The following is a 21,868-nucleotide window of genomic DNA, read 5'->3' on the forward strand; positions in this document are numbered from 1 at the left end:
GTCTGAGTTAAATTCCACTGTGTATATATACCACATTGTGTTTCTCCATTCAGCCCCCAGTGGAGACTTGGTTTGCTTCTACCTACAAAAGACTAAATTATTTTGTCCATTTAATATAAGTTATTGGAAGGCCAGGCACAGTAGCTCACATCTGTAACCCTAGCACTTTGGGAGGTCAAGACAGGAGGATCGCTTAAGGCCAGGAGTTTGAGACCAGCCTGGGCAACATAGTGAGACCCTAATCTCTACCCAAAAAACTAAAAAATACATGATTAATAAAATGTGAATTATTGGAAGTTTGAATGCAGATGCCTCCTTATCACTGTGCCAGCTGATATCATTGGACCCCCATGGAACCTCTAGCACGGCTTACCTGTGTACCCGCAGGCCACGACTGCCAATGGCCCACCCTCCCACTCACGTCGGGGTCTGCCTGATTTCTGCTTTCCTCACTCCCTGGGTCCCTTTGCCTTCTCCCAGAGATGAAGGTGCAGGACGTTAGAGGTGGAGCTCTAATATAATATTCTCAATATAGGGCATATATTTAAGTACTTATAGAATGTTAGAGCTAAAACGTTTTGCTACGCTTTATATTAAAAACGTATTTATCTTTTTAACACTCTGAGTCCATTACATCAGCGTGGGCAGACCATTTCCCTTTTTCTAAAACCTAAATCATGGGAGAGTCTCTTCACCAAAAAGGAGAAGCAAACAAGCTCCCATTGCCCGATACCATTCTTCAGAGGCACCGTCATCGCTCCTCATCTGGCTCTCAAAGTTCAAGTCCACCTGTCTAGATCCTAACTTTCAACTAGGAAGTAACTGGGTGCCTTAAAAAAATAACCAGTGCAAAGTTCAGGCCTCTTGTTCTAGAAAAGTAGTAAAGTTACTCCTACCAGAGCTGTAGGATGTAGAATTCCAGTGACTGCTGAGGTTCTGCGTGTGTAACAAGCACACCTCTTTCCCTGCAGCAGTGTGTATGCGGCAGGCTGCGCAGAGCGGAGCGAGGGAGAAGCCCTGGGGGGTGCAGGAAGGTGGTTGGGGAGGGGCTGCTATGTCGGACAAACGCCAGCTCCCACAGCCCTTGGTAAAGTGTGACTAGGTACATCAGACTTAGATTAAATGCTCATGAAACTACTTTTTTTTTTCCTTTTTTGAGACAGAGTCTCACTCTGTGGCCCAGGCTGGAGGGTAGTAGAGTGATCTCAGCTCATTGCAACCTCTGCCTCCTAGATTCAAGCAATTCTCCTGCCTCAGCCTCCTGAGTAGCTGGATTACAGGCACCTGCCACCAGGCCCGGCTAATTTTTTTATTTTTCAGTAGAGACAAGGTTTTACCATGTTGGCCAGGCTGGTCTCAAACTCCTGACCTCAAGTGATATGCCTGCCTCGGCTTCTCAAAGTGCTGGGATTACAGATGTGAGCCACAGCACCTGACCCCTCAAACTATTTTGTAGCTTGCATTATATAAACCAGACAACTTCACTGCACTTACATCTCTAGTATTGTATTTACTTAAATAATGATTATGAATAACAACTCATTTCATCCTTATAAACCCTGGGAACTGGGTACCATTGTCACTCCCATTTTACAGATGAGGAAACTGAAACACAAACAGAGGATATGTAATTTGCCCAGCACTGAAGATTCCCGCTAGGCACAGCGTCCCCAGAATCTGTGCTCCCTGACATTACTCCACCGTGCCTGTCACCACAGCAGACAATTGTTCTCCAATATCAACAATAAAAATAACTTTTCACTGACTTAAGTATTATTCCTTCTCCAGGTTAATCTTCCATTGGCCTGAGTTAGATTCTAGCCTTTAGGCAAGAGTGTCTTGTGAGACGTGTAATTTGCGTCCTTTCAGCTGCCTTGCAACACGACTCTCTGTTTATGTTATAGGCAACTTTAGATGCTATTTAAGTTCTGACAAGCCTGAGTTCTGTACTGTGTAATTAGACTGCAAGCACGACTCACAAAGCTGCTGTGTCCTCGTTATTTCTCTAATTGTAGAGTAATTTAAGAAAGAAGGAATAGATCAAGGATAACTGTAAAATTATAATGATAATGGCAGTTCTGATGTTCATACCCAACAAGAAAAAATCAGCCATATAACTACTGAAAGGGTGTAGACAAAATTCGGAAATACGCAGGGCGCGGTGGCTCGCCTGTAATCCCAGCACTTTGGGAGGCTGAGGTGGGTGGATTACCTGGTGTCAAAAGTTCGAGACCAGCCTGACCAACATGGTGAAACCCCATCTCTACTAAAAATACAGAATTAGCCAGGCATGGTGGCATGTGCCTGTAATCCCAACGAACTCAGGAGGCTGAGGCAGGAGGATTGCTTGAACCCAGGAGGCCGAGGTTGCGGTGAGCTGAGATCGCGCCATTGCCTTCTAGCCAGGCAACAAGAGTGAAACTCCATCTCAAAAAAAGAATTTGTAAATACTTGCAGATTATGTATATGTCTAATCCAAAAAGTCAGTCTCAAACTGAGAGTTCAGTACGATAGTTTGTAATAACATAAACAAAAAACCAAAACATTCCTATATTCTACTATAATGATTTTTTTTTTTTTTTTGAGACGGAGTTTCGCTCTTGTTACCCAGGCTGGAGTGCAATGGTGCAATCTCAGCTCACTGCAGCCAATGCCTCCCAGGTTAAAGCGATTCTCCTGCCTCAGCCTCCCAAGTAGCTGGGATTACAGGCATGTGCCACCACACCAGCTAATTTTGTATTTTTAGTAGAGACATGGTTTCACCATATTGGTCAGGCTGGTCTTGAACGCCTGACCTCAAGTGATCCACCCACCTCGGCCCCTCAAATGGTGGGATTACAGGTGTGAGCCACTGTGCCCAGCCTGACTTTTTAAATAATGGAAAAAATGATAACATCACATTGAAAGTTGCATGTGGGAATAAAGAACTATGCAGCGCCTGTATGAAGACCATAATAATCTCCTGAAGGACGTAGTCAACTGAAAAGTGAAGACAGCAAAACCTCGTCTCTGAATAAGAAAACTCCACACTGAAGAGACACAGATCCACCCCCAAATAATTGATAAATACAGTCGGTCCTTTGTATCTGTGGGTTCCACATCCACGGATTCAACCAACCTCAGATCAAAAATATTTGGGAAAAAAAGAAAGGCTGGGTGAGATGGCTGGCCAGGCATGGTGGCTTGTGCCTGCAGTCCCAGCACTTTAGAAGGCCAAGACGGGAGGATCGCTTGAGGTCAGGAGTTTAAGATCAGCCTGGTCAACATAGCAAGGCCCCATCACAATTAATAAATAAGAAAATATTTGGGGAAAAAATAGATGGTTGCCTCTGTTCTAAACATGTACAGACTTTTTTCTTATCATTATTCTCTCAACAATGCAGCCTAACAACTATTTACATCGCATTTACATTGTATTAGGTATGAAAAGGAACCTAGAGATGATTTAAGTAACAGGAGGACATGCAGAGATTATGTGCAAATAATCGCCATGTATATCAGAGACTTGAGCATCTTCCAATTTTGGTATCCCAGCGGTTGGAGGGGGTCCTAGAACCAATGCCCCTTGAACACTGAGGGACAACCCTATAATGAATTTCAAATAAAATCTCAGTTTACAAGGGAAGGTTGGTTGAACACTTGACAAATAGACTCCAGGCCAGGTGTAGTGGCACATGCCTGTAAACTCAGCACTTTGGGAGACTGAGGCAGGTCCATCACTTGAGCCCAGGAGCTGGAGACCAACCTGGGCAACGTGGTGAAACCCTATCTCTACAAACATACAAAAATTAGCCAGGCGTGGTGGCACATGCCTGTGGTCCCAACTACTCGGGAGGCTGAGATGGGAGGATCACTTGAGCCCAAGAGGTGGAGGCTGCAATGAGCCATGCATGATCATGCCACTGCACTCCAGCGTGGGCAGCACAGTGAGACCCTGTGTCACCAACAACAATGACAAAAAGGAAAAACCAAATAGACCCCAGAGTTAATCTGGAAGAATAAATGGAGAGGCTGGCCAAGAAATTTTTGAAAAAACATAACGGGTGATTTTCAACTTTTTTGCAGCCTGTAGTTTCTTTATTCAAACCCAGTTTCACCTCCCCATTCAGATACTTTTGGTGGGTCTTTTACTGCGTCCTGAATAAAGTCCCAAGTTCCTTAGCCTGAGTATTGTAAAAAGAGCATTCTGACGACGTCCAAGCGTGTTCACAAAGCAACGTTTAAGACTCCACAGTCATCTTCGGCAGAGCAGCCCTGTTTATTCTGCATGTCCTCCTGGTCTTGGTGTGCCTATGCCCTTTACACAGTCGTGTGCTTTTTTTTTTTCCAAGATGGAGTCTCACTCTGTCTCCCAGGCTGGAGCACAGTGTGCGATCTCAGCTCACTGCAACCACTGCCTCCTGGGTTCAAGCGATTGTCCTGCCTCAGCCTCCTGAGTAGCTGGGATTACAGGCCTGCTTTACCAGGCCTGGCTAATTTTTGCATTTTTAGTAGAGATGGGGTTTCACCACGTCGGCCAGGCTGGTGTCAAACTAGTGACCGTAGGTGATCTGCCTGCCTCAGCCTCCCAAAGTGCTGGGATTGCAGCCATGGCTGGCTGCAGTCCTATACTTAATTGTGTTTGAGGACTAAGAATGCCACAAGCTTGACTTTGGGAATAGCATAAAGCAACGACACAGTGCTGGGCTCCAAGGGGTACAGCTGCCTGAAAGAGGGCAGAAGCTCCCTGAGTGCACCAAAAGCACTGAGGACATTTTAAACTTAGTCCGAGCTGATGGAGTGACACTAGACTTTACCACAACTTCTCTAACCTGGATGTAAATTATAATTCCAGAGTCCCTCGTTTTGCAGGAAAATTAATTAGTGTATGGTCAAATAACAGACGGAATGAGCTGCCAGACAGGATCTGTTGCCATTGCAACAGAACAATGTGCTTGCTCACACCAGGCTCAGGGCCCCTGTTATCTGCAGGCCTCCGGGCAGTCCTGTCTGCTGGCTGTGTCTTCCCCTGTTTTACACAGGAAGCTGGAAGGTGTCATGGGATTTCCTTGAAACTACAGACTAGTGAATGGCAGAGCAGGAGCTCAAATCTAATGAGCTGCCAGACTTCTGCTTTGGAGGTTCGAGGCTTCTGCACAGGTCATTTGCATTCTCTGTGTAGGGGCGCAGGGTCAATTGCTCTCCTGTCAGCTTACTCTTGGATTGGGCCTTCCCAGAAGTGCCAGGAAGCAAAATCCAGTTCTTTGATCTCCTCACTTCAGCTGTTCTTTCTTCCAGGATGACACCCCTTGGTGTGACCACAGCACATCTGAAATCTCAGCTTCCCACTTCCCACCCTGTGACCCCCACCTCCTGTCTTGCAGTGCTCCTGGCGCTGGCTTTCTTGCAGTTCCTGACAAGCAGCCCTGCCTTTGAGTTCTCACTGGATGAGAAAAGAAGGCAACAGATGTTAGCTGCTATGTGCACCTATCCCCGTCTTGACCATTATTTCTGTGCCTGCTTTGCTGTGGATCTGTTGGGGCCCAATCCAGCTGTGTAAGCTAAGGCGTGAATGTGCTTTCACAGTGTGGGCACCTTGGATGCAGGTACAGGTCCCTCTAGATCCAGGGCCACTTGGCAACATCTGAGACATTTTTGGTTGTAACAGCTGGGGAGAAGAACGCTGCCAGCATCTAGTGGGTGGAGCCAGGAATGCTGCTAGCCATCCTGTGATGCACAGGTCAGCTGCCCACAACAAGGAACCCTGCCACCCCAAACATCCATAGTGCTGAGGATGAGGGACCCTGCTCTTCATTCATCTTAGAGTTTCCCAAAAAGCCCAACACCACAGTGATACGGATGCCACCAGTGGGGAGCTTCAATGGAATCTCAGCAACTTTTAAAATCAAGCCAGACGGTCAGGTCAGAGAAGCGTTTGGAAAGCCTCCAGTGGGTTGAGGGGCCACGCCCTCTCATCATGCCAAGGCAGCTGCCCAGTGAGGCGCAGGGTATAAAGGTGACGTGGTCAGGAGTGGCTATTTGATCTCCAGTTATTCCAGAATTTCCACTCTCATGCCAAGCATGTCTCTCCAAATGGCTGCTCTTCGGTGTTCCCTACGCTCCCCCTGAAGTTCAGCTAAGATCTTCATTTTTCAAAGGTGAGGCTTCTTTGTTATATGTTGGAGTCTTCTCTGAAGGTATCAGATTTGTACAAATGGATGGCATTTTTCTGTAGTCGAATAGTTGATGACTCTTCTTTGACGTATATTTCAAGGGCCAGAGTGCAGAGGGGCAAACCCTTCTTTTAGAGCGCGGGCCTCTGATTTTAGTGTTGTGCCAAAGCGTGTGTTAGCCTTTGTTTTCCTCTATGGAAATTCATTTTCTTGGAAAGATCATCTTAGGGATGCTGTTTTAGGGATTTCCGTGCCTTCGGCGGGAAGGATGCTCACTGTTCCTGATGTCCACGTCTGCCCTTCAGTCAGGCAGTCTGCAAGCCAAGCAGCTTAGTGGCTCTGAAAACACCTTGAGTACCTTAAACTTCCCTGTGTGCTATGGTTACTGTTTAAATTCAGGTTAGGAAGTCCTATCCTCCCCACTTTTCTTTTTTGATGAATGACATTTATCAATGACGTGTGTAGCGTGGTTGATTTCTGAAGTTTTCAGCTAGTAGCGTAAAGATTTATTTCATGGCTCTGATTGTTGAGAACACTCTGTCTTTTCTAGAATGTTAAACTCATAGGCAGGATTCCTGAGGCAAAGCCAAATAAATAAGGGAATCCCTGGAAAAAATATATTGCTTTTATTTTGTATTAAAATTGCCATTTTTTGGCCAGGGGTGGTGGCTTACACCTGGAATCCCAGCACTTTGGGAGGTTGAGACAGGTAGATTGCTTGAGGCCAGGAGTTTGAGACCAGCCTGGAGGCCAGGAGTTTGAGACCAACATGGTGAAACCCTATCTCTACTATAAATACAAAAAAATTAGCCAGGCGTGGTGGCACACACCTGTAGTCCCCAGCTACTCGTGAGGCTGAGACAGGAGAAGCACTTGAAACCAGGAGGCAGAAGCAGCAGTGAGATTAGATCACACCACTGCACTCCAGTCTGGGCTACAGAGCAAGACTCTATCTCAAAGAAAACCCAAAAAGCAAAAAACACAACAAAAACAAAGAAAGAAATGGGCACTTTCTATTCCTAAGTATAGATTGAAGCATATGATTGCTTTCTTCTCAGTGGGGTGTACTGTTAGCCGATGGATACAGTTGTTAAGGATAAAGCTTATTTTCCCATGTCACTACCTCTTCTGAACATTTTAAATGAACTATTATGAGGGCATGTATAGATTTTTTTTCTTCACAGGAGAGTTGCCTTAAGGGACTTTTCAGAATCTGTTCCTATATGACTGAGAAATACATAATGGATTTTAGCTGTCATGTTTTTAGAAGGTAATTGGTAGATATTTGCAGTGCATTGTGTTCATGAAAAGCAGAAATGGGCCTGGTGTGGTGGTGGCTCACTCCTGTAATCCCAACACTTTGGGAGGCCAAGGTGGGCAAATTGCTTGAGCCCAGGAGTTTGCAATCGGCCTGGGAAACATGCTGAAATCCTGTCTCTGAAAAAAAAAAAAAAAAAAATAGCCGGGCGTGGTGGTGCACACCTGTGGTCCCAGCTACTCGGGAGGCTGAGTTGGGACTGCTTGAGGCCATTGCACTCCAGCTGGGTGACAGTGCGAGACCTTGTCTCCCCCAAAACAAACAAACACAAAACCCCAGAACTGGCTTTCTTAGAGATGCTTTCCTGGAGGTGTTTGCGGCCATTTCCTTGGCTACTGTGTGTAGAGGAGGTTTCTGTAGCCACTGGTATGAGCTTCCGGATCACCAATTCTGTGGGATACTCTGGGAAAGCAGATGCATTTAAGACTCCTATGGACTTATTCCTAAACATTATTTGAGATGAGCTTAATTCCAGAGTAAAATACACTAGAAATTATTTTAAATACATGTCAGATTGTACCCCAAGGCAATATTATTAGGCATAATGGAACACCATGGAAGGGCTCTGAGCTCAGGTACAGTGCGCTTGACTGGGACACATACATTTTGAGGCAGGTCCTTCAATACTGAGTCCTCTTGCTCCTCATCCTCCCTCAACTCTGCCATCCACTGTCCCTGCACAGTGGATGTCATCTGCCCTCTCTTGGCCACTTTGGTGTTCTCGTTCCCACGTAGCACACAATCAGATCAAATCCTGAGTCACTACATGGTGCTAGCGCCCACAGCTCCCGTCCCTGCTCCCTGCCCCATCCTTTGGCGGGCAGCCTCTCAGGCCTCACCCCACCCACTCCATCTTTTCTCGTTGTCCTTTCAGCCTCCAAACAGTCTCAAGTCTCTTCCATCCTTAAAAACCGCCAGACACATGAATAAATCTCCCCCACGCAAAGCCCTTTCCTTGGTCCCGCCTTCCTTCAAGGCTGCAGTCTGCCATTTTTTATACATGCACAATCACAGAAAATGTTTACTTGCCAAATTTTAATGGCAGAATGTAATGACCAGTGTTTCTCTGGCTGCAAATTAAAGTCCTTCCTGACCTTGCTCCCTTCGCTCTGCGGCTCGCAGGAGACACCTCTATTTTTTGATTCTCTAACTACCCCTTCTCTGTCTTGACTTGTTCTCACACACCTCTTATCCTTCCCATGTAGGTTCCTTCCTTCAGGCTCCTTTCTGTTCTATGCATGCTGCCTGATTTTAACCAGTCGGTACTGCGTGCCGAAGTGCCTGTTAGCTACCTCCACTGAGGCTTTCTGCCACCAATTCAAATACAGTTCAACCAAAAATCAAACCCATCACCTTCCTTAGAAAATCTAAAGGGATTTACAAAGCAAAAACAAACAATAAAAACCCTGTTAGATGAAAAATAAATGGGATGAATTGCTGGGTGCTAAGTAGTTATTTTAAAAATATTCTAAAGACATGTTCATTTTAAAAGAGAGTTTCTATTCCCAATCGCTACAAAAGTATAAAATACAGAAGATCAATGAGAGTTCATGATAATTCATCAAAGGCCTCCATTTTGTTAGGAAATCCATTCATCCATCTCTCTACCCACCCACCCATCAGTTGTAAGGTGCCTACCATGTTCTAAGTGGTGAGAACGTGCTCTTACCCGGGAGAGCCCATTCTTAACCTGGGGGTGGGGGCTGAGGGTGTTGGTAGGGGAGGTTCAGTTAGTGCCCCGATCACAGGGCAGCGGTGGGAAGGCAGCATGGTGCCATATGTAAGCCTGGCACTGGAGCTGCGTTGAGTGCTAGGGACGTGCTCCCTGTTGCTTTCCAGATGCTCTTGCTCTTCTCTTCACCAGAGGCAGTCAGGACCCTGGCCTAAGGGCCAAGTACACTTTGCGCCTGAGCTGGACCAGCTGGCCATGGGTACCACCTTCTTTGCAGACAGAAGGCAGGCTCTGGCTCCCCCGCTTGGTGCTCCTACTAATGCCCCTGGCCTTACTGGGAGATCCAGCTCCTGGCACTGACTTTAGTGTGTGCCCTATTTTGCCAATGCCCCTGAAGTGGGAAGTGTGGTCACTGGTCTACCAGGAAGACAGCTAAGGGCATTCACTGAGTCCATGTGATGACTGTCGGCTCCCCGTGAGGCCCCTGGATGGCTGGGAAGAAGGGAGAGCTCTGCATCAGGTGGCGTGCTGACGGTGCATTCCATCACATGTGCTAAGTAAAAAGGCCGAGGGGACCTGGGTTGAAAACCCAGCTTCACTCTTCCAACATGCATCTGTGGACAAGTTCCATAACTTTTGTGAGCCTCAGTGTGCAGATAAAGTGTGTTGTAAACTGAAAGGTGCTGTGCAAATTTCAGGCGATCATTTCATGAGCCACACATCTAATAAATATGTCTTCAGATATTAGTCAAAGGGAACCAAATTGGCCAGGTGCAGTGGCTCACACCTGTAATCCCAGCACTTTGGGAGACTGAGACGGGTGGATCACTTGAGGTCAAGAGTTGGAGACCATTCTGGCCAACACGGTAAATCACTGTCTCTACTAAAAATACAAAATTAGCTGGGTGTGGTGGCCCATGCCTATAATTCCAGCTACTCAGGAGGCTGAGGCAGGAGAACTGCTTGAACCTGGGGAGGCAGAGGCTACAGTGAGCCAAGATCATGCCACTGCACTCCAGCCTGGGTGACAGAGCAAGACTTCACCTCAAAAAAAAAAAGAAAAAAGGATCCAAATAAAGCAATAACATGAATGTAAGCTCATGGTTTAATGATATTTATTCTGTTGTAATCAGTAGTTTGGCTAGTGATTCATGTTCATGAAAAACAGACGTTAGGGCTCTGATTTAGAAAAATGACTTCATGTTAGTTATCTGACTAATGGGGAGGCTGAGAGCCACTGTGTCCTCCCCATCTGCCCTCAGCCCTGTGCTGCCCTCCCTGTAAGGGCTTGTCTCTGCAGCCCCAGACCACAGAGGGAGGCACAGCTAGTGAACCAAGCAACAGACCAGTACCATGGAGACAAAGTAAACCACGTTTGGGTGTGGCCCAAATTGGTTAACCGTTCTGGCATTTTCTGGTAAGCTACGATTCTGATGTTCCTAGAACAAAATTAGCCCATTCTGTTTGCCTTTTGTTCTTTTCTCAGGAGTCTCCCACACTTCTGAGAATGGGTTTTTAGATTTCAGACATTTAATTTTCATTGAGAGCGCACAGAGGAAGGCAAAATGATATCACAAGCCTGGTAACTTTTAAGGATGCCCTCTGAGATGGTCAGACCTGTCACAAAACCCAAAGCACCCTCTCAGTGCAGAGACGCTGGGCTTAACCGTGATGACAGGTTAGTTCTGCGTGTCTACAGGCGATCACCTGCAGTTTGGAAGAGGCCAGAAATTCCAAGGCACTTGTTAGAAGGGGCTGTCTCTGGAGAAGCCTTACTGAAAAAAGGAGGAAGTCAAGCCTTGGTCATTGCCCTCACAGTTCTTTAGTTAAGACCCTGAGCTCCACGCTGGCATGGTCCAGATGTACCTTTTTTTTTTTTTTTTTTTTTTTTTTTAGACAGGGTCTCACTCTGTCTCCCAGGCTGAAGTGCAGTGGCATGATCTCAACTTACTGGAACCCCCACCTCCTGGGTTCAAGTGATTCTCATGGCTTGGCCTCCTGAAAAGCTGGGATTACAGACTTGCACCACCACACCCAGCTAATTTTTGTATTTTTAGTAAAGACAGTGTTTTGCCATGTTGCCCAGGCTGGTCTCGAACTCCTGGGTTCAGGTGATCCACCCACCTGAGCCTCCCAAAGTGCTGGGATTACAGGCGTGAGTTACTGTGCCTAGGCCCCAGACGCACCCTCTTCCGAGGCCGCACCCCCCCTTCCCTGCCCCCACCACCCCTCACACTGCTCAGACCTTTCCAAAGTGTCCTCGGGTTTTTTCTGCTAACCTTCCTGAGAATGAAAACCTGGGGATTCTTGTCTGGCTTTCACAGACTCTTTGGTCGTTTTAGTTTTGTCTTCAAGGTGAAGAATTTAATATTACTCTGCCAAGCAATCTTTAGAGCTGTGAGTACTGAGATGAACATTCTGTGTACCTCCATGTTTCTATAAAATGCCACCTTTCAGAGCTACGCCTTGACTTCTGACGGAGTGTTCCCAGAGTCATGTTTGTGGGTTCCAGTCACTCATTCACCACCCTCACAATTGACCTTGCTGTAAGTTAAAAAAAAAAAAAAAGCTGGGGGTGGGAGGGAAAACTGCATCAGAAGGGGGCTTCAAGAAGGGGACATTAAAGTTACTTGTATTACTTAGGTTGGTATAAAAGTAATTGCATTTCTTGCCATTAATTTTAATGGCAAAAACCACAGTTACTTTTGCACCATCCTAATAAAACTGGGAGGCAACTGTGGACCCTCTATACTTTATTTCTGGGGCTCTGAGATCTAAAAACACCAAGAAAAATGTATTAGCATGCAACTTACAGAACAGACTCTGCCCTTGAGCTGGGAATGATTCTGAGACCACCCACCACAAAGGACTGGCTGGGCTGAAACCCAACAGAATGTAGCATCCTCCCATCGAGAAGGGCATTCGAACGACAGTTTTCTTTAATATGCTACTGCTTAGTGGAATCAGAAACCAACGATTATTTTTTTATTGCTGGTAATGTTCATTCGTTCCTGGAACTAAGACTCATGAGTTCGCTGCTTCTTACTCCGTGAGCGTCCTGGCGTGGTCCCCTCCCGGCCACCTACATCCTCTGCAGCAGCCCCTCCCACAGCTTTTGTGGTGGGCAGTGGGTTTGTTCTCTTCCCTGGGCTGCCCAGTCTTGCTGCCTGGCTCATCCCAGTTCTTGGCCTGGTGCCCAGCTTCCTTCCGGCTATGGAGGAGGATGAGGAGCCCAGCACCTTGAATTGGGGCACCTGCTAAGAGGACTCTTATCTGGAAAAGAGGGGACTCCAGAGGCAATAAGGCAGGTGCTGGTTTGCTTTTTACTGGACTCCCAGGCACCAGGCTAGCAGGGCGGCTCACCCTGACTGTGCCCAGCAGGATCCCCGTGTTAGGGCCTTTGGTCCTCACCCTCACAGGGGGCACTGTCATTATCACCAGCAGATTTTGGATGCAACTCCAGGCACAGAAACTAAGCAGTGTGCTCAGTATCCCTTAGTGAGTAGCAGGGCCAGGACCTGAACAAGGTGGCTTAATCCCAGAGCTCACTTCTCAATCGCTTCCCTGTGTGGTTTTCAGAAGCTGATAACTAGCAGTTGACTGGTGGCCTGGGGAGTAGGAAAAGGCGTCTCGTGGCAATTACAGGTGTCTTCAGGCACTGCCTCTCGGACAGCCCAAAGGAATGAAGCCAGTCCCAGTGCCCTGCTCTGGAAGATGTGGTCACACGGTTTGGGGTGTTGAGTAGCTTGAGAATCTGCCTATCTAGATCAGAATATTCAAACTCAAGTCTGTTTTATTAATGGGTTATCATTCTCATCAGTGAGGTTGTGACCACTGGTAAAAGTCTAACTGCTTTCTACAATACATTCCCAGGGAACATTTAAAATTATTTTCTCCAAATAATCGCACTTTATACAATCAAGAATTGTTATAGGCCAGGTGCGGTGACTCACACCTGTAATCCCGGCACCTTACAAGGCTGAGGCAGGTCACGTGAGGTCAGGAGTTAAAAACCAGCCTGGCGAACATGGTGAAACCCCCATCTCTACTAAAAATACAAAAATGACCCGGGCGTGGTGGCGAGCACCTGTAATCCCAGCTACTCAGGAGGCTGGGGCAGCAGAATTCCATGAACCTGGGAATTGGAGATAGCAGTGAGCTGAGATAGCGCCGCTGCACTTCAGCCTGGGAGACAGAGGGAGACTCCGTTTCAAAAAAAAGAGAGAGAATTGTTATAACAACATTTAAAGAAGTGTTATAGGGAGAAAACAAGCTATTAAAAGGTAAGCGTTGCATTATCTTTGCAAGTTGCTTTTGTGAGCCTGAGATGCTATCAGACACCTTCCATCTTAAGTTCAATCCGGCGTTCTCCATGCCTTTGCTCAGCCCCTCTTTTCCTTCGCCCCCATCCCTCCCAAGTCGGCTCCTCAGCACCCATTTTCCCTGGTGCACACCCTCCTGACTACCCCTGCCTGCAGAGCCCCCGCGCTGAAGCCCTGGGTCCGGGTCAAGGCGGGAAGATGAGTGCGCACAGGCGCGCGCTCACGTTACCAAGTCGGGTCAGCGTGCTGAGAAAAGGGGATTGGGAACTGGGGAGGGGGGGCTGTAAAATGTAAACGTGCTTTAAATTTTACATTTCCTGCTCTGGCCGGGACAGGCTGACCTTCTGATTATAATGCGAGTCGTCCCGTCGCTTCTGCCCCCAGCCGGGCAAGGGGGCACCGTTTCCCACAGGACTTACATTTTGAGTGACTAGGGCGTTGGGTGCCTGGAGGAGGCGCGGGCTGGAGCCCCCCAGGGGGAGACCGGAGCCTGCCACGGTCGCAGCCTGGACGGTGCGGACCCACTGCTCTGCGACGCTGGATCGGCCACAGCGGCTCGCATCCATGCCCTGCAGGCTCGTTCCCCCTAAGGGCCGCCGCACCGGGCCGAGGAGGGGGTCTGTGAGCGCGCAGCTGCGTCGTCCTGGAAGCCGGCCCTTCTCGGGGTGCCGCCTTAGCTGGGTGCCCGGCCGGGTGCGGGGGCGGGGCTGGGGCCGAGGCTTCTGTGTCCGGGAAGTTCTGCTGGGCCTGAGGGTGACGGACGTCAGAGGACTGGGGGGCGCAGCCCTCGCCCCGCCCCCGGGGGAGACCCCTCTATGGGCCGACGTGTGCCCAAGCGCCAGCCGCTGATTCAGGTCGCCGCGGGTGGAGCTGCTGCCGGGGTCGGAGGGGTCTTTTCCTCCGGGTTGTCTTTCTGACTGCGGCCGGAGGGGTGGGCGGTGATAGACAGCGGGGCGGGCCCGGACGGGGCATGGGAGGTCCCTGCGGGACGGGTCGGGGAGGGTGGGGAAGGGGGCGGGGCACGGGTGGGCGGAGCCGGCAGGACTCTCCGAGGCGGCGCGGGGCGGGCCGTGGGGAGGTGGGCGGAGGCGCCCGAGCCCCGCCTCCCCCGCGCCGCCCACCCAGTCCGGCTCTGCCCTGGGCCACCTGCGCCCCACCCCTGCCGGCCGCGCCCCAGCCCGGGACCTCTCCCCGCTCCCCGTCTGGCTTCCTGCCCCGGAAGCGTGAGCGTCACTTCGCGGCGAGTGGCTCAGTCTCCGAGGACAGAGTGCGCGCCCCCTGGTCCGGCCCGTGAGGGGCTCCCGGAGCGGTCCCCGAGCGTTTCCCGCCGGTGGAGCGGCCCGAGCCCGTCAGGATGACCAGCCCCGCGGCCGCGCAGAGCCGGGAGATCGACTGCCTGAGCCCGGAAGCGCAGAGGCTGGTGAGGGAAAAGCGCCCCCGAAACTTTCTTTCCTGACCGCGGCGGGCTTTCAGGGGCTTCCTGCTCATTCCGGTGTCAAGGGCAGGCGCAGGTGCCCGGGAGGCGAGGGGTGGGCTCCTTCGGGGGCCCCCAGCGCGGTGGGAGCGGGCGCGGTGCGGGTCCGTGAGTGGCCAGCGAGCGGCGCCCCTCGTCCGCCGTGAAGCACATTTTATTGCGGGACGCCCCTTCCAAGGACGAAAAGGCACATGGTCTCTCCCCACCCGAGGCGATGGGCGCTGGACAAGCTCTGCGCCCAGTCTAGAGTCACACGGGGCTGCCGGTTTGCTGTTTTACAAAATGCCGCACCCAGGACCGGGTGCCCAGAGCCCGTGCCCTCACCCGCGGTTGGGACCACCGGCGAGTGGCTGCGGTGCTTGGAGCCCTCATCGCGTTCAGCACCTGAAAACCGCCTCCCCGGAGGACCCCGGACCCCAGACCCCAGACCCACTTTGGCTGCTCTCCCGGGCCTGCCCAGCCCGGACGGGATCCTGCCTCTGTAGGTTTTGCCGTTGTCCAGCTCGGTATGCAGTCGTGGGACCTTGGCTGTATTCAGCATTAAAATTGAACAGGGGATGAGGCGGGGAGGGTTTGCAAGTACACATTTCATGCAGCTTGTGGTTGAACATACATGGAAATAAAAGTGAAAGGTTGCCCTTTGGAAAATCTAAAACCCTAGCTTTCCAGTGAATCAGGTGTTCGTGGGATCTTGGTAAAAGTATGAGCCCCAAACAATCACTCTTTCATCAGGTGGAAATTAATCATCAGCTGGGCGTGTGTGGAAGATTTGAGATGAATCAGACTGCCTTGACCTTGGGAGACTTACTAGGAAATGCCGGAGAGAGGTGTAGAAATAGGGTTTGGTGAACGCATGCTGAAGAGTCAGTTCTTTGCTTGTCTCAGAAGGTGGCTGTTTGTTCAATGTCCATTTTAGTGTGTTTTTTCTGTGACCTCATTTAAAACTCTGGCAGTAGGCCAGCCCTTTGGAGCTGGTTTTTACCCCTTCACCTAATTAGTTCCTAGGGGCCTGGGAAGGGAAACCCTTGAATCGCCATCAGGAAAGAAGAATGGTGGGCATGTGGCTGCGTGGTGCCCAGGTTCTGTGGAGCAGCCTCAGACACCATAGATGGCAGGAGCGGGTGGAGGTGAAGAGCTGCCTGCTGGGCTGTAGTCCTTGGAGAAGGGAAGAGTAAACATTGACACAGGATGTGAGGAAGCCACGGACAGGCTGGTCAGAGGAGTCAGCAGAGGCACACCTGGAGCAGCTAAGGCACTGGCTACAGGGCTGTTACTTAAGGCTGGGAACCTCCTGGGCGGGTCTGGGTTCAGATGACTTCTTCCAGATGCTGCCGGGAAGAAGGGAGAGGAAAGTTGGACTGCGTGCAACCGAGTAGTCATGTGATCAGCCCTGGTCCACTGTCCCTCACCCCCAGTTCAAGAACCCCATAAGCTCTGAAGACTGGAAGATTGGTGTTTTGTTTTGGTTTGGTTTCGTTTTATAAGTTTGTGGCAGAATTTTGGCAGTGAGGCTTGCCCTGCCCAGTGGGGAGGGGGGGCTGTTTTTGGTCTTCTTTATTCCTCTCAGTGTGAATTTTCATGCGTTTCTCTGCAGTCTTGTTGATGTCTTTGATTAGGGGCTGCTACTATGGGTTGTACCAGAATATATGGTGTACGCGTCTTACTACGTTTCTGACGTCTAGAAATACTGAATTCTAAAGCATGGCCCCAAGCGTTTATAGTAAGAAATCGTGAACCTGTAGGAGCTTTTCTTGGCAAATGGTCACAGAAACTTTATCAGAGTGGGACATGGTGAACAAAACCAAAATTTAGTTCCTGTTAAGAAGTTAATGGTTAGGTGGGGAAGGAAGCGTGCTAAGTGATGATAGGAATTGGGGTTCACCATGGGTGGGGGTATATTGGAAGGGGTGTCACCCAGTGGCTCCCTTGGGCCATGGGCTGGGCATACCCTCAGGATAGTGGTAGTGGATGTTTCACACTGGTTTGTGCCAGTTCGTGTTCTGCATTGTGTCTGTGGGTTCAGAGATGGGTCTCCTGTGGAGAGGAGGGACTGGGGGCCGCATCCATTCAGAGGAGAGCTGGGTTGGTCGGAGGAAGTAGATTTGGTGAATTCCACCTCAATTAGAAGACAAAAGCAGGATCTGAGTGGGAGCTTGGGCTTCAGCAAGTGGGCGCTGGCCCTGGAGCCATAGGAGAGGCTCCAATGGGGACAGTGGAGAAACGGCATTTCCTCAGCTTTTGTAACTTCCCCGTGTTTGCGATGACTTGTGTCACCCCCTCTCTTTCCACATACCGATTAGCACTCAGCCTTTCTAAACCACCAGCACTGGGAGAAGGCTGTTAGAGGAGAGCATGCACACACATCCTCCCAAGCCCCATCTCATTGTAGGTAACTGGCCCAGGGTCCCCAGGTCTGGGAGAGTGGGAGTCTTGACCAATGTGGGGATGAAGTTGGCACAAGGTGGGCCGGCTCTGCCCTAGCTCAGTCTGAGATGGTAGAACCTGGAATCATATGGTGTGTTTTAGGCATGTCATTTCCCCGGGCAGGTAAGATAGAAATATAGTAAGGTAGGTCTTTTCTAATAGTATTGAGAGTGTCCTACTGGGGCAGAGATGGAGATTAAATTTCCCTTTTCCTTTCAGAGTCAGTTTCTGTTCACTCTGAACTAATATCATACAGCGGAAGCCTCCTTAGCAACTTTCAAAAAACCCTGCAGTCTCAACTGCCACTTACGCTGAGCACAGGAAATCAAGTTATTTATAGTTGCAAAATGTGTTTCAGCGAAGTTGATTGGAGCGTTACCTGATTAGAGTGAGATTCTTATCCAATCCCTACAGAATTGTGAGGCTAAATGTTGGCGCAGTGTGTTTGCTCCTCAAAAGGCAATGGCCAAGAGGAATTTCTTATCCCCGAAAAAATCAGGCGTGTGACTCAGCAAAGGAATTGTTTATGACTGGTTACTCATATGCCAGTGCTTCCAAAATATCTGCTCATATTTAAAGGAGTAATCTTGAAGCCCCAGAGGCGATAATGTTTAGATTACCAGCGTGTTCTCCAGTCAGTGAGTCTGTTACATCTCACTACATGTTAGACGTGGAACAGGAGAAGAGGATTTTTATTACCTTACTGTTTTTACCAGAGGCTGCCCAAATTTGAGTTTTGTTGTTTTGTTTTGTTTTTTAATAAAGAAGCTTATTTTCATGGAATGGACTTACTAGAACTTTCATTATTCAGACTACCTAGATAAAATTAAGTAAATTCATTTCTTTCTCCCAAATTAAATATTTTGACTACATGCAAGATTTAATCATTCAGAGTTGCCATGTATTTGATTATAGACCAGTAGAATAATCCCCCTGCCCCCGGCCAGATTCCAAAACAATCAACTAAAACACACACACACCCAGCAACACAAATGATATGTATTGTGAGACTCACTCCTTCATTTTGGAAAGGGCCGGTGCTCAGTGCTTCCAGTGGTTTCTCCCTGGTATTGTAACTTTACAACTTTAAAATTAGGTAAGTAGTTTCCCCTTGAATCTAAAGTACAACTACTTTGTAGTAGAGAGGTAATTTATCTGAAATCACATAACAAAGATTTAATTTTAACCAAGATGTTTCATTTATGTGTTTGTATGATGAAGAAGATCACCACTGTGAGCCTTCAGTCTTTCTCATTGTCTGTGGGAAGTGGGTGTATGATTTTTCTAGGGAAAGGAGTGGGCTCTCTGTGTGGGTTGGGAACCTCTGCTCGCCTCCTCTGATGTTTCCCCCGGGGCACTTTTTCCTGCTGCTCTGCTAGGTGGGTGCCTTAGCATGCTTGTCTTCTCATTGTGCTTCTAAACGCCTCTGAACTGCATTTATACTCAGGTCAGTAACTGTCAAAGAAGAACTAAGTAGTAAAAGTAGCTAACATTTACCAAAGCCCTGCTGAGTCTACCTGGTGTCTTATATGAAGGTCTTCCCTAACCCTTGCGGTAACCTCATGGGGAGCACTTTTCTCTCCATTTTTCAGATAAAGAGGAAACTGAGGCTCAGAAAGTTCAGGGACTTTCCAAGCCCTCACAGCTGGTCAGGAGCAGAGCCAGTTCAGATCCGGGCCTGCTGACTCGGAACCGGTACTGATAATTCTCACCACTGCGCAGTGCTGCAGGCAGGGGCTGGCAGGTAGTAAATGTCAAGACAGCTGTGGCTGCTGCTTTGGTCACTGCTGCCTGCTTTTCTCTGCAGCCCTGCCGTCCCATACCCCAGTATTGAGGCTGAAGGGTGTATCTTTACTAAAGCTGCCTCTTAGAGCGAAGTCCTTGTCCTGAATACATACTGAGAAGCCTTCACTCTATCACACTCTTCTGTTCTCTGCCTGGTCATTTCCAGGCAGAATAGAGCAGTCAGTCCGTGAACTTTCTCTTCTTTTTTTTTTTGAGACAGAGTCTTACTCTGTCACCCAGACTGGAGCACATTGGTGTGATCTCGGCTCACTGAAACCTCCATCTCCCAGGTTCAAATGATTCTCCTGCCTCAGCCTCCTGAGTAGCTGGGACTATAGGCTTGTGCCACCACACCCAGCTAATTTTTGTATTTCTAGTAGAGACAGGGTTTCACCATGTTGTCCAGGCGGGTCTCAAACTCCTGACCTCAAGTGATCCACCTGCCTCGGCCTCCCAAAGTGCTGGATTACAGGTGTGAGCCACTGCGCCCGGCCCAATGAACTATTTTTCAACATATGGAAAATAATGGTAGAAATGAAACAGCTGTGGGACTTGTTTGGCTATTTTTGTACTACGCTAAAATGTTCACTGCTGCCTATGTCGCCACACACCTGAGAGCAGCTGTGGTTTAAGTGGTTTTGGTTTTTGTTCTCCCCCTGGGTACGATAGAGCTCTTCCCCCGCCTCATGCAAGTACACAAGTTCATGGAGGATAAACATGACAGCTGCCGTTTCTTTTATAGCTGGTTCCAGGGAATATCCGCTGAATACAGGAAAGATTGTCAGTCTCCGTGTGCTGCCAGACGTGGGAAATCCCTGGTACTGGTAGAGCTTTCAGCCTTAGTCTCAGACGAAACCATTTCAGTGGTTTTGTGAAACCTTCAAGGTCTGGGGTTTGTAGGACAACCTTGAGCAGAGCAGGTAAAGGTGAAGGGAGTGGAGCCCAGATGTGCTGCCTGGAAGGAAACCTGTCACCTGGAGAGGACACGGCAGAGGGGACACCCAGCCGCCCTCACCACTCAGTCCCGCACGTCCATGTTAGTGGTAGTCATCCTCTTGTATTTCCAGCATGTTGAGGCTATTGAAGGAAATATGAAGATTCATGCATCTCAGGAAAAGCAAAAAAATGTATTAACGGCAAGAGTAGCAGTTCGCTTGTCTGGAAGATACTGTGGAGCATATAGAGCATATTTATTCCTCAGCACCAGTGTGGGTGGCAGCTAAGCCCAAGATCGTTGTGAGGTTTGAATAGGTCGATGTGTGAGTCCTCGATAAAGTAACATCAATCATTTTGTCCCTGTGAATATGTTTTGCCATTTTAGTATGCGAAGTACTTTAAAGAAGCTATTCTTCTGAAAAGCAAAATCTGGAGAGCTCCATTAGCAAAACAGAGAAAGTCTGTGGACAAATAATTCACCTCTGGCATAAAGACAAGGAATTTCAGAGGGGAAGGAAGCTCTTTTATGTCTCTTCCTCCTTCTATAATGAGGGCTGTTGTTCAAAATGGAGCACTTTATCCAGGATCACATAACTGTAGGGGATAGAGCCCAAGCTGGGGGCTGTGGCTGAGTCTTCCCACTCCTTTCTGGACATTCCCCACCTGCATAAACTCAGACCTTTACCAAGAACAGTACAGCCCCATCTGAAAGAGGCAGTCATCACCCAGCCTTTCTGGACTTGGCTGCCAGGTCCACTGAGTGCAGAGGACAGGGTGCTGGCTCCTGGGGCCTATGGGCCCCGCCAGGGGCAGCCTTGTTAGCCAAAGCCTTCTTTGAAGGCTGCCATCTTACTATAAAATTTCATGATAATTTCACAGTCTACTCCATAATTTGTCTGAGTTAATTTTGATGGAAACATAATGTTTCAAATAACTAGTTAAGCTTTGGCCTCGAGAACGATCCAAGATGGCCGATCGCTAACATCCCGGGATTGCAGCTGTCAGGGAAGGCGCGGAGAACTAGAGGACGCCACACTTTTAGACAAAGTCTGGTCGCTCACGGAGCAGAAGATCTCCCAGTGGAGGAAACACACGGGTGGCCAGCGGGACTCTCGTGGCCGGCGCAGCGGTTCCACCAGCACCTCCGCGCAGCAGCTCTCGGAGCAGAGTAAACAGGACCGGTTCCCCTTCTGACCAAGGTTTGGAGCCCCAGGAAGGCAGAGTCGCCTACTAGGGACACAAGAAGGAAGCCCGACAGGAGAATCCTGGGCAGAAAAGCACCATCAGTTTTAACGCTGCTGCTCTGGCCCTGGGAACTAACAACCTGGACGCCCACTCAAGAGACCTAATCTGAAAGTTGGTAAATTCAAAGAGGACAGGAGGATGAATTTACAATGACGGGAAGAAACCAGCGTAAAAAAGCTGAGAACACTCAAAATCAGAACGCCTCTCCCTCTAAAGATGATCACAGTTCCACATCAACAATGGAACAAGGCTTGATGGAGAACGAGTACATCCTGATGACAGAATCACTCTTCAAGGAATGGATAATAACAAACTTCAGTGAGTTAAAAGACCATGTTGTAGCCCAATGTAAAGAAACTAGGAACTTTGAAAAAAGGGTTGATGAAATCCTATTGAGAATAGACAACTTAGAGAGGAGTATGAGTGAATTAATGGAACTGAAGAATACAATCCAGGAACTCCGAGAAGTATGCACAGGTTTAAACACTCGAATTGTTCAAGCAGAAGAAAGGATATCAGAGTCAAAGTCCAACTTAATGA

At 48.8% G+C, this 21,868-nt stretch overlaps 1 protein-coding gene across 50 annotated transcripts in view; it reads left to right on the forward strand.

Annotated features, from left to right (window-relative positions):
• LRRFIP1 (LRR binding FLII interacting protein 1) overlaps window positions 1-21,868 on the forward strand; it is a 163,618-nt gene that overhangs the window by 58,238 nt on the left and 83,512 nt on the right. For 10 of the 50 annotated variants that reach the window (XM_078328886.1, XM_078328891.1, XM_017973850.4 and 7 more), the window contains exon 1: window positions 14,682-14,884. The exons of the other annotated variants lie outside the window; for them this stretch is intronic. In XM_078328886.1, the coding sequence (XP_078185012.1) occupies window positions 14,819-14,884 (66 nt within the window). In that variant the 5' untranslated portion in view covers window positions 14,682-14,818. Of the gene's footprint in view, window positions 1-14,681; window positions 14,885-21,868 lie in introns of those variants that run through there. 50 annotated transcript variants of the gene reach the window in all.

This window comes from Callithrix jacchus, chromosome 6, assembly GCF_049354715.1.
Source record: "Callithrix jacchus isolate 240 chromosome 6, calJac240_pri, whole genome shotgun sequence".
Classification (NCBI taxonomy): Eukaryota; Metazoa; Chordata; class Mammalia; order Primates; family Cebidae; genus Callithrix; species Callithrix jacchus.